The sequence below is a fragment of the Centroberyx gerrardi genome, chromosome 9 (assembly GCF_048128805.1).
Source record: "Centroberyx gerrardi isolate f3 chromosome 9, fCenGer3.hap1.cur.20231027, whole genome shotgun sequence".
Classification (NCBI taxonomy): Eukaryota; Metazoa; Chordata; class Actinopteri; order Beryciformes; family Berycidae; genus Centroberyx; species Centroberyx gerrardi.
In genome coordinates this window covers 26,484,084-26,497,285 of record NC_136005.1, presented here as the reverse complement: position 1 = coordinate 26,497,285, position 13,202 = coordinate 26,484,084, and the positions used below count along the sequence as shown (strand labels likewise).

Genomic DNA, 13,202 nt, shown 5'->3' with positions numbered 1-13,202 from the left:
GAGTTGCAATTTACTTTTTTGGGGAACCCAGTTTCCCTCAACCTGCCTCTTCTACTTCTACCTCAGTTAGTCATTTCCTACATTTCCCAGATTAGCCCCTTAATCAAAATGCAACATGCCTTGTGGCTGCATTGCATTCTGGTCTATTGAAGCTACTGTCTGTGGAGAAATTGATTCCCCCTCTTCGATCTCTGCCATATCAAACTTCTACCAAACGTACTCTCTATGTTTGGGTATAGTATTGGAATAAGAAAAATTCGCCATCAAACAACAAAATGGACCCAGAAATACATCACCAATAGCTGCTTCTTAGCAATTGTTTTAGGATGGATTTTTCCTTTCATAGGAACACGTCTTTAATTGATTCATTTTTTCCACCGATCAATATGTTTCAGTTAGCGACAAGACATCCTGTGCTATTTTAACACAGTTTTTAAGACTATAGTGGGAAACAGACATACGCAGGACCAAGCCAGTAAAGAAGATGTCACAGTCACACTGTTAGCTTTTACCAGTCAGGAAATATCACGGCTGTTTAAAAAGCCAGAAGTCAGAGCTGCTTTCCTGGAACTAAAAAAAAACCCTCCCTCAGATCTTAAAACATTTGAAATGGAGATGCCACAGGGGCAGAATTCTGATCTCAGAACAAAAGCACTTGAAATTAGAGCGACGGGCTGAATCGCAACACAAGATGTAGGAACCAATTATCGGTGGGACGCCTCTGAGTGACAGTCGAGTGTGCGGCGGGATCATGCCTTCACCGCGTGAGCGCTACACAGACATACGTATGCGTGACTCAAGGACGTGACTCACATCATTGCTACGTGCCTGGCATGTAAGCGCCGCTGCCTGAGGGACTGCTCTTTTGTTCCCCAGATAGAAAACACTGAAGGGGGGAAAACAACGGCATTCACAACAAACTGCAGCCCGTTTATTTAGCATTGTCTTAGGAACTGTATGTGACGAACACTGCCGGGGCAAAAACTGGAACGTGACCCACAGAGCAGAGATGAAGTTAGGAGAGCTATTCAATTGACGATTTTTAAGGCCACGAATGAGGACAAACCTCCTGTAGGTCCACATATATCAAAGCCCCGTTGAAGCTGCCTCAGCCATTCCCTCATTCTCCGGTGTGGTTTTGTGATTTATGAAAGGGCGAGAGGTGCGAGCGCAGCCTTGGTCTCGGTGAACTTTTCCCGACACCGCGCAGCTGCACACACGCCAAACTGTAACCTACAACTTAATTCAGTCTAATACTCAACTTCACAATCCTCTCGGGTAATAACAGGAAGCTGGATCGTGTGTATTTGAGTGCTACAGAGGGCAGAGGGAGTGAACGGGAGAAAAAACACACAGCACTAGGTTGGCAGGGTGGTCAGAAGCCTCCTAGTAGTCCAACAGTGCTCAATACTGCCAACGAACAAAGGTGAGGTTTTGACGAAACCCAAAGACATTAGTGACCGATTTCTCCAATTTTACAGAAGCCTGTATACATCCAAAAATAATACAGACTACACTGCAAGATTTCTTAGATAAATGCAACCTCTCTCAATTAGATGAAGAAGAGTCAGCTCAGCTGAACTCTGATGGCCTCCCAGGTGAGCTGTATAAAAAATTTAACAAAATTCTTTGTCCATATTTACATAAGATGTATACTCAAGCCCACACTGATGGTGTCCTACCTCTTACCCTAACAGAAGCGGTCATTACAATGATATATAAAAAGGGTAAGGACCCACAAGAAGTGGGCTCTTATGGTCCCATTTCCTTGTTAAACCAAGATGGAAAATTGTTTTCCAAAGTCCTGGCTAACAGATTGAGCCCCCTTTTAGATAAATGAGTACACTCAGACCAGACTGGTTTTATACCAAACAGAAATTCTTTTTTCAATCTTAGACGACTATTCAACATCATGTACTCTACTGACAGACCGAGAGAAGAACTAGCCATTCTGTCACTCGACGCAGAAAAGGCATTCGACCAAGTCGAATGGCCCTATCTGTTTGAAATCTTAAAAAGGTTTAAATTTGGGGAAAAATTCATTTCAATGGTCAAGCTCCTCTATAACAACCCTTGTGCACAAATCCTCACAAATCAAACGCTGTCCCCCCGTTTTAATCTATATAGAGGAACGAGACAAGGGTGCCCCTTATCTCCCTTGATCTTCACCCTGGCAATCGAACCTCTTGCTGAGAGTATCCGCTCAGACCCTCTAATTCATGGTTATGACAGAAAAATCTATAAATAAGATATCATTATACGCTGATGATGTTCTGTTATATATTACTCAGCCACAAGTTACTATTCCAAAGATACTAGAAAAAATCAATTCATTTGGGACCTTCTCTGGATATAGGATAAATTGGAGTAAAAGCGAGCTAATGCCCATACGTGTACAGGATATTTCTTGGTTACAGAACCTCCCTTTTAGCATATCTCCAGAGAAATTTACATATTTAGGAATTCAGATTACAAAGTGCCACACCTCTTTATTCAAGGCGAATGTCCCTCCATTATTGTCTAAATTACAGTCAAATATACAGTTTTGAGGACCCTTCCAATATCATTACTTGGCAGAATTAACGCTATTAAAATGATCTTTCTACCCCAATTGTTGTACTTATTTCAGAATATCCCAGTGTTTCTTGCCAAATCCTTCTTTAAACAATTAGACTCAATTGTAACCCCTTTTTTATGGGACTACAAAACACATAGAATTGGCAAGAAACACCTCTGCAAATCTAGAAGGGAAGGGGGCTTGGCATTCCCAAATTTTTTATCATATTATTGGGCTTCAAACATTAGGATTATGACGTACTGGCTAGATGACACAGCAACTCCACCAATCTGGCTTGAAATGGAACAGGAGGCATGTCAACCTTACTCGATAGGTGCCATCCTTGTCACCTTACACCATAGCAAAATCTTTATATAATTGCAATATAGTGATTCACAGTACCCTGCGCATTTGGAAACAAATTAGATCACACTTTAATCTGGCATCCATATCTTATGCTCTACCTATTGCTGGAAACCCTACTTTTGCACCATCTAATCTAGATAATACTTTTAAACTCTGGAAAAAGGCAGGCATCCATACAATAGGAGACTTGTACACTGAAGGCACCTTTGCTTCCTTTACACAAATACGGAGTAAATATAAATTACCAGGAAGCAACTTCTTTAGATATTTGCAAATAAGAGACTATGTAAGACAACACCTGCAAAATGTTGAGACTTTTAGAGGCTCCAGTCTTGATGGATGCCTCCGACTCTCATCATGCTCAGAAAAATCAATATCTTTTATATATGACACCTTACAATCTATCAGTCCAGTTGATTCTACTCTAAGAAAAACAAAATGGGAGGAAGAAATGGGCATTGAGATCTCGGACGCTCTCGGGAAGAAAGCTTGGAGCTTAGAGTTCAGGGATTAGGTTAGTAGAGAGCGTTTTATTTATTTCTATTTCTCTTGCATTTTGTATTTTGCATTTTGTCATATCTTTAGTTGTCACTGTTATTTTATATACATTTGTTCAAGAAAACGAAAAAGAGCATATTCCGGTCTAATTGCATGTATATTTGTATGGATATATGTGCTCATGTATGTGTATATATGTCAACATGCTCAAATAAAAAAACATTTGACACTCAATACTGCCAACGATATTCAATAATGATATTAGATACCGCTGAAAATATTACGATATTTGCGAAATGTCATGATATTCGAAAAATATAGAATATCGGCCCAAGCCTAGTAGACAGGTATTAAAAACTAGCTAACATTAGCTAAATACTAGAATACTAGAAAAATGCGATGATTAACATTGGAATAAAACACTCATATTTCTTTGTGACAAGGCCAAAAGCACATGTTGTTGAGTGATATATCAATATACTGTATCATCAAATAAACAATCAATATATAGCGATCATAGTAACTGAAACCATTTTGGCCTGTTTCAACAGTTACCATAAGTGGCTGAATCATTCAAAAACATTCACCAAACAATACAGCTATTTGCCAGTTGATTTACCTCTCCTCTTGTCCTTTTGCTACACATCTATCCACCCACTCTGCCTGTTAAACACTGACTCCGATCGTTGGCTTGCAGTTGCTCAACAACTGGCCGATTGGTGAAAACCTCATCATCCTCTGCACGTGACGTACATGCCCAGTGTGTGGATAGAGTCTCCAAACCGGAAAAAGATTGTTGAATAGATGGCGTGTAAAAGAGTGTAAAAGTTCAATTTTCGCATGTTGGCGGACCCAAATGAAAGTGAGAGGTTTGAATTTTGAGGACTTCAATACCCAGAAATCCTGTAAGGTGATGTCAGTAAACTGCACACAGCACGCTCATAGTTCCTAACCTGGCCCGTCTGTGATGCTTTATACCAAAGGATACCAAACGGACGAGAGAGGCAAAAGATTTAAGCTTTCTCTTCAGCTTTCTCTGGACAGAGCGCTCACTGCTGCTGTTTGGGAGACACTTCATTTCACTCTTAAGTTTGGATTCATCACTTCCTGTGTGGTGAAGATTTCCGACACCAGACTTTAATTTGGTCAAACAGGGTCAATCTACAGCGTCTCAATTAGCGGGGATGGGACTCTTCTCTGTTGCAGCCCCACTCTGTGATTTGTGTGGGCTGTCAAGACGGCTGGCAATTTACATAAAAATCTCACCTAATGCAGCTTTGACTATTTATGTGATTAATGGTGCAGCTCTACAGATACAACCAATTGGCATTTGTTGCAATACGTCATTGTGGTTGCACCTACCCTTGTAAAAATAAACCTCACATATGCATATCCATATAAATAAGTGGAGGTCAGTGACTGTCACTCACAGACTCGTGGTCCTTCAGGTCGGCCAGGACAAAGCAGCGGTACTGCTGCTGCCCCGGGAGCGGCTTGTTGTAGTAGCCGTTGTATTTCCTCTCGTCGCCCAGAGTGAAGACCTCAGGCAGGACGTCCAGCTTGGCAGCGATGTAGGGCTGCAGGAAGTCCTGGGCCTGTCTCTTCTTTCTGTGCAGACTGGGGTCGGCGCCGGCCTCCAGGAGCTGCCGGGAACACAAAGGAAACAGTAGGCTTTGGGACAGGCGTAACATGATGTCACATGACAATGTCACGTAACACGACATGACATAACATGCCATTTGATTCAAAAACAGTAATAAAATAATGTGATTGATCCCTGTAGGGGCATTCTCTGTTCTCTTGCCGCCCTCCATAGGAGGTCAGAGGTCAGTTTCAGCTACACAACAGCAGCCCTGGAGCTGGGAGGGACTCAGTGTCTTGCTCAAGGAAGGGTGGGGGGCTTGAACCGCAGAACTTGAATTGATAGAACAGTCATTCCTATTCAAATCATCGTTCCTGGATGGTTGGAGCGGCAGCCATTTTTATGTGTACTGTTGGACTAGCTTCTGTATAAACTGACTTACAGCAAGTCCCTGAGGTGAGAGGTTTTACAGCAAGAACCAAAGCAGCTTCTCTGTCTCCTTGCTGCCATGGATTGCTAACATGCTAATGTTGACTAGGAGAGCTAGAGAGAGAAGTACAGTCTTTGATAATGCTACGTTAACCTTGTTGCTAATGTCAGCTTTCAGTTGAGTTTTCACAGTTTGCTAACAGACACATCTGTACAGTTGTCAAGCAAGTGTGACACACTTTACATCCTTAGTGCCCAGACTTGCATTGTCACCATGGCAACTAACCCTTAAAATTCCATAATCGCCATTTTATGCTGTACTAGCCAAATTACCATAGCAAACAGTGGAAGAACCGTTCTATCCATTCAAGTTCTGTTTCTTGAACCCAGGTTTTCTGGCTGAAAGCTGGTGTCTCTGACCACTAGGTCACCCTGCCACCCCAAGGACACTCATATCCAATGCCTTACAGTAGTGCCAGTGCACACAGCGTGAATTCAACCCCTAACTCTATTAGTACACACACTATACTGACTGACGCACAAAGAACACACAGTGTACAATCATTAAATACAGTGTTGGAGAGTAGTTTCACTATATGTAATTAAACCAGTAGTTCGACTAAATTCAAATTTGGACAGTGTTTTTAAGCTTCTATAAGTCCATCTGCTGCATGTGGTCTTTTTGGGGGCATACTTGGGGGTGGACTGGTAGACTGTAGTTCTGTGTAGTTTTATTCAGAATAACAAAAACAGAGGAATGAGTGAGCCTACTTTCAAAAGGTCCATCCAACTTTAGCAGCTGAGGCTATGTGGAGAGGTTGACTAATTGTTTCTTCAACTCTAGCCAGGACCGGGCAGAGAAGCCAAAGAGCGGCAGTTTTTTTGGCTACAAGTGAGTGTCTGTTTTCAGCTCACTCAAGAAACCATACTTTATATCCTTACTCAAATTTGCAATCTATAAAGTAAAGCAACTATTTGTCCACCATTTCTGATACTGACAATCAAAACATCCAATTCAAGTACCCAAATATTGTCTTCTTGTGCATTATTGGCTCAAATCTTGCGTTTCAGTGGTCTAAAAGGTGCCAGCCGGCTCGATACTTCATAATATACATGTTGATGAGTGAGGTTTAGTAGTTGAACTTTAATAAGGGGCCCTAGACTTCACTACCATAAAGACAAAATGATCTCATAATATTTTTAGCCATTCCCTTTCTTTTATTTGTTTTCAGCATCACCTCTCATCAGTTTTGGGCTTTGTGTGTGTGTATGTACAGCAGTCAGATTGGTGCATATAGGTATTTCTCTACAGTTTATGGTCTATATACACACACAAGCTGCAGCTGTAGCTGTGTTGGTTACTCCACCTGCCCCACAGAGCTGTCCTCCTTTTTGGGGTCATGCTGGTGGCAACCCTAGAGCCCTGTAGCACTGTGCACATCTTCCTATTTTTAAGTGCGCCATTTATAGTAGTGAGCTTGTGTGGACTGCAATAAACAATTTGCCTTGGCCGTACTGCACAGGTGGCTACTGAAACCAATGTGGCAAGCTTAAGACTAGCTTTAACCAAGTTTCCACTTATAAGCACCTTCAGTTAACTAAACTATATTTCTGTTGAGGGAAGCTTCGTTGCAGTTCAGTTTCTCCCGGTGTGAAATAACTAGTAGCTTGTAAAACTAGACTTTCAGAGTAGCTTCACCAATACTGACTACACCTTCATACTGTACGCTAGCATAGGAGCATGTTGGGAGGTATTGGAGAGTTTATGGTTAGGGAGAAGCTTTTCTCCAGGAGCAAGTTTCATACTCTACAGTATGTGGAAGTGGAATGTAGCTCCTCTTCTATCAGCCTGATGTGACCTTCAGAGGCAGTACAGAGGGTCATGGCTTCATTAGAGAAGCTCAGCTGTTCCTATTCTTTCTGTGTGTGTGTGTGTGTGTGTGTGTGTGTGTGTGTGTATGTGTGTATGAGATGTCATTCTCAACCACCTGCTTCCTACCTCCCATTCATATTGCCTTTGAGTCAGACTTTCCTGCCACCCATCAATGTTCAAGGTGACACCGGCGCACAGGGAAAAATATTAAGCACCTAGTCGTCACCAATGGAGAAAGTTCAGTCAAACATAAACCGCATCCGCAACCTTGTTCTTTGTTCCGTTTTCCTCGACAGCTCAAACAAAACCATTTTGTACAGAAAAGCGACTCAGTTTATCAACCAAATGGCAAACACTTCCGAGATTTAGCCCTCTGGGAAACGGGAACAAAAGGAAAACAGATTTCACGGATGCTTCCGATTCAGGTATATTTATTTAACGCCCTCGGCGGGTTTTGATATCGAAAAGACTGCACATTTAGTTTGTTGTAGCTCCTTTCTGCAGATAACAATGCACTGAGGAAAAAAAGCACACCTCCCATAAAAGCACAAGATGGTGCATTAGCCCACACAAAGGAAAAATGCTGAATGCTAAGAAGCATACCTGAAATTAAGAGTAAAACATTTTTACTGAATCTGGGATAACTGCTTCATACACAGTCGCTCGGCTACTGTAGAATAAGAATGAAACCGTGTCTCTTCATAACAATGAGAGGTATTGTCGTTATCGATTTGTTATTTCTGTTAAAAGCCAGCATAGATTGATGTGGTGACTGCGTGTCGCTTTTTGTTGATTTTACTTGTGTATCTGAGGAGTGGTTGTCTTGTTTTGCAGTCTGAGTGAATCTCTGGATCAAAACTTCAAACGTTTCCTGGCAGTAAGATGTTCTTTTGTGATTAAAGGAACAATTCTGATGCAGCTCCCCAGACACTAGTGCCCAAAAAGTTGTTCTTTGGTATTACTGTATGTATCTTGTCTTCATATCTCTCTGTGTTGTGTGTTCTCTCCTCTCTTTCCCCTTCCTTTTTGTCATTGTCAATTAGAATTCATCACTAAATGATATAGTTATCAGTTGATAGTGTAAAGCATACAGTTATACATCAAAAGTTTAGTAGGTAACACTTTACATTAAGAGTTCATTAACTAATGTTAACTAATACATTTACTAACATGAATTAAGCATGAACAACATTAACAAAGATTAGTTAATGTTAACTGCAGATGAACTGCATTAATTAATGTTGTTACACGTTTGTTAATAATGTTAACTTATGTGTTTAGTAACATTAATTAAGCATAAATAACAACATTAACATAGATGAATTCATATTAAATGCAAAATAAACAACTGCATTAAGTAATGTTGTTCTATGTTTGTTCCTGACATTAACTAAAGTGAACAAGTCACAACAAGCATTACCTAACGTGATTAGTGTGTTATTCATGTAATTTGGTTTACCTGTTGTAAAGTCTAAAGTTGTTGCTGTGTAAAAAAAGCATGTATAACATGAATTAATGCAGTTGTTCATGTGCATTTAACATTAACTAATCTGTGTTAATGTTGTTATTCATGTTTAATTCATGTTAGTAAATGCATTAGTTAACAGTAGTTAGTGAACACTTAAAGTGTTACCGTTTAGTAAGATAGTATAGCTGGAGGCTGACTTACAAAGAGCACTTCAGGGTAAAGATTGGATGTAATAAGAGACTGAGGGCCTTTAATAAAATCCCAAATAAGACTTGCTAAATTGCATTTGCAATGGAGCAGATAGCATGTGTGGTAAATTCTACCATCGGGGGTGAACAACTAAGAATAATTGCGTGGATGACGACAGGTCCAAACAATCATGTTTAATTGAGGCTTTTGTGTGTTTGGAGTGCTTTCAACCATGGAGAGCTTGAACGAAAATGGAATGATTAAAAGTTCAACTTAAATGCCTTTTTAAATTCAATGAACATTTGATTGAGTTTTTAGTAACAGTTTTATTAAATGTATAATTTAAATGTGAATTTAATTAACCAATGTACATAATGTTTTTAAATGTATATATAAATTGATCAATACTAAGCAAACACTGAATTATATGTAAATGCTGGCACACATTGCATGGGTGACTGGCTGTAAATAATCCCTTACTTATTCCAAAAGCTCTAAAATTGCATTGGTTTACAAGTCGATATGTTTGTATTATTAATGCTTCTGGCATTTCAAAAATATTTACACAGTTGTGAATTCTCTGATTTTGCTGCAGCCGCCGTCTCCCTGCTATCAGCGCTGCCATCTCTGAATGAATGTCTGATTAATACCTGCTAATTAATACCTACTACCTATGTATTACATTACACACACAGTACCTTTCCCGCAATGACTTTCAGTCTTGGCAAACCACATTAGACGTAACCTAGTTGCATACTCTCGTCCCAAAAGTTTGCACTCTCTGCTAGAAACGCCCAACATTCCATATTAATTAAGACAAACCTGCAAAAAAGGACGGGGCTTGTATTTTAGAGTTCAAAGAGAGGTTAGTGTTGCCAGGCAAGCTAGTTCTGGTGTCTACACTTCTGGGTGATGCTCCTTACATATTATAGAGTAGTCATAGGGAATGATTAGCTCTTACATTAAAAAAAAAAAGGCCTGGAGTCCCTTGATATCTTATGGAGGACACTGAGGGACACATGGGAAGGGAAGGCTGCAGTTATCTCTTTCTAGCCTAACAGAGCAATTCAAATGCACCAAAGTAAGACTGGAGTTGACGCTAACAGAGTGTAAAGATACGACAGTAATGTAGTGCCTACTCCAGTGACTGGGCACAAATGGACCCCTACAGAAGCAGTTCAGGAAGCATAATCAGAACTTAGACACAGGGGTGTTGTAGGGAAACAGAGTCGTGGAGGCCTTGGTTTTTGAACAGCCAAAGCAACACCATTAGCCCTCCTATAATGACATCTTTTATGTTTGGGGTCAAATTGACCCCAGCAATTTAAACCTACAAAAAAAATATTGTAATTGAAAGTGTTACCCACCACTTCAGAACATCAGCAAGTAACAATAATGAAAAAACACAAATAAAAAGAAAATGAGTCACCAAAGTAGTTTTTCAGAGAGCTGAGACAGGACCTCGTTGGCAGAAAATCTTCAGGTGAGATAAAACTCTAAAAACTTGATAAAACTGCACATCTTATGTTGGGGGCCTAAAGCATGGGAATGTTTTTTAACGATCAGAAAATTGCATGGGAACGTTCCCTCAGCAGCAGTCAAAACAAAGAGAAAAAAAATATGTATAAAACTACTATGTTTTCTCTGGTTTTATAAGGCTCTTTGACCCCAAACAACACAGTTGCATACAAAGTGTATACAGGAGCTTGAAAACATATCGTGTTCAATTTTATGTTTACCTGTTTTCCCCATGAAATTAGGAAAAGTCATCAAGTATCAAGCTAAAAAATAATGTTAATTATGTTTTTAGAGACGTTAAATGTTGAATGGGGTCAAATTGACCCTAAACATAATAGCGTTAGAAAAGAGGAAGCTGGTAGTGGGGAAAATACATCGCTAGGAGGAAATAGCAAGGTGTACAAGCAGCTTCTGAAGCTAACCAATAGATGTATTGGGAACGTGTAGAGAGGAAGAAGCTCAGATGGAAAGAGTTTTGGAATATGGAGGCATCTAGGATTAGGATTATCAGAACTAGTTACTACTACCAGTGGCTAGGTTAAGACCCCACATGTCCTCTCTCAGACACACTGTCAGGATGCACAGCTGGTCTTGACCAAGGGATATTTACTTGGCAGCTTAACCCTGGCCAGTCCCTAAGTCCCTGGCAGCAGCAACCAGAAATTAATTCTTTGAATGTGAGGAGAGAGAGGATTAAGCATCAAATTGGCTTCATATGTAAAGGTGAATAATTCAGGAGCGATTTATTATTAAGTAGGCACAAGTTTGGGCAGTTAGGGGCAGCTAGGGATTAGGAAATATGTGTGTAAGTGTAGGTTCAATTTCAGGGAGGTGTACGCCAGAACTTACTGCAGTGAGTCCTCTGGAGGAGTGGTGGATCTAATTCAACCACACATCATCGGTGGGAGGGGCCCACAACAATATTTTTCCATACTTTTTCCCAGCATTATTGTGCGATTTCCAAACCTCTCAAAATAGATTGAATTTCAATATATCGTCCCATCCCTACTTAATCTCCACGTATCTACTGTGTGTTGACCTGCTCCAAGTGCGAGTACTGAAAATTAGATTGATACTAAAGATTAGTTAAGTACTGTGATATAACAGTTACACACACACACACACACACATCCACTCACCTCATCTATGTCCATGTCTTCAGGGTTCTCCCACCTCCTCAGAGAAGCTGGTGTGACAGGAACCACCACTATATAGTACCACCTGCATCAACCACAGAAACACAACTGGATTACACACCCACACACACACACATACAGACACTGCTGTAATGTGAGTTAAATGCCATGTCTCATCTCGCTGGTAGCTGGACAGAGCCGACTTGAAGGGATTTCACAATATTTGTCCGGAACCATTTTACATTCACGTCCCCCCTTCCACTCTCCTAAACTAACACCAATGGGATAAGTCTGGCTCTGGGACTGGCGTGTACTCAGACTTTAATTCACTGTGTGATGAAAAGGTCTAGGCAGGGCATTCAAATACTGATTGTGTTACTTTTTTTTTTTTTTGGTTATCACCCCTACTGGCTATGCTTATTATAGCTGACTTGTGGGCGGTTTCTTCAGAGAAACAAACACTTGAAACACAATTAAGTCCAAATAATTTGCAGTGCCTGACCGAGCTGGGTAATAGTAATAAAAAAGGGCCTCCTACTAAATTGCAGCCTTTGCACCGGGCTTCTCGTTGCTTATTAATTGTGGTTTTAAAACTCAACTCTTAAATAAATTGCTTTCTGGTATCCGGAGAGAGCTTGGAGCTGCAGCGGGGCTAGTGTTAATACAGCGATGCGGTTATGGAGTGTAATCATGGTGTTGTTGCGTTGTGAGACTGGAGTTTTTGTTAGTATCCAACACCACTCTGACCTAATAGAGCTCTCTGCTGCTGCCTGAGAGCTCACAGCAGATAACAGGCTGGTTATGAACTGACTAGAACAAGACGAGAAGTAAATAAAAAGGGCTTGAAATCCCTGTCGAATAGCCCCCAGCAGACAAGCTTGTGTCTGAGCTATTGATTTAACACGAAACACATTGTGCCTGTGTGTGTGAGTGTGTGTGTGTGTGTGTGTGTGTGTGTGTGTCTGTGTGTCTCTACCAGGCTCAGCCTCTGTGCCTTGGCGGTGAGGCTGTATACGGTGGGAAAAGCAGCTCCACATTGGACATACAGTGAATGCATGATGTAGGAAACAGCCAGAATGTAGTAACTTCATTTCAACCACAAGCGTGCAAGCTTTATTTCAGAATACACATGGAACTGTTTTTTTTTTTACTAATTTATTCTACACTTTACTAAAACCATGGCATCACTTAAATGTTGGCACAACAGTATACAGCATTAAAGGGGCATTTCACCTGAAATATATGAGAGTTGTAATTTGTTCCACTGTAATTGATTTGCCAAGAGAGAAGTTGCTTCTGTCATTACTTTATTTGAAATGTATTTAAAATTGTTTGGTTTCTTTGGAATACCTAAAAAAAGGCTATTCACTTTACAATGTATATATACAGTATATACTGTATATATATATGTAAAAAAAAATGAATATTGTCTATTTTGACTAGCTAGTACTTTTTCATTTGTAAAAAGATTTCAGTTAGCAAATATAGCTACTGATGCTTTGTGCTATGTTTAGTTGCACATAAAATGCCATAGTTGCTGTTAATGATATTGCATCACTTTCTTCATAAGATGCCTTTTTTTAGTT

At 40.3% G+C, this 13,202-nt stretch overlaps 1 protein-coding gene across 5 annotated transcripts in view; it reads right to left on the bottom strand.

Moving 5' to 3' along the window:
- The window catches only part of ptprfa (protein tyrosine phosphatase receptor type Fa), a 219,438-nt gene that overhangs the window by 48,898 nt on the left and 157,338 nt on the right, over nt 1–13,202 (bottom strand). For all 5 annotated transcript variants that reach the window (XM_078285727.1, XM_071903191.2, XM_078285729.1 and 2 more), the window contains 2 exons: nt 11,620–11,701; nt 4,852–5,064 (listed from right to left, as the gene is read on the bottom strand). In XM_078285727.1, the coding sequence (XP_078141853.1) occupies nt 4,852–5,064; nt 11,620–11,701 (295 nt within the window). The remainder of the gene's footprint in view (nt 1–4,851; nt 5,065–11,619; nt 11,702–13,202) is intronic.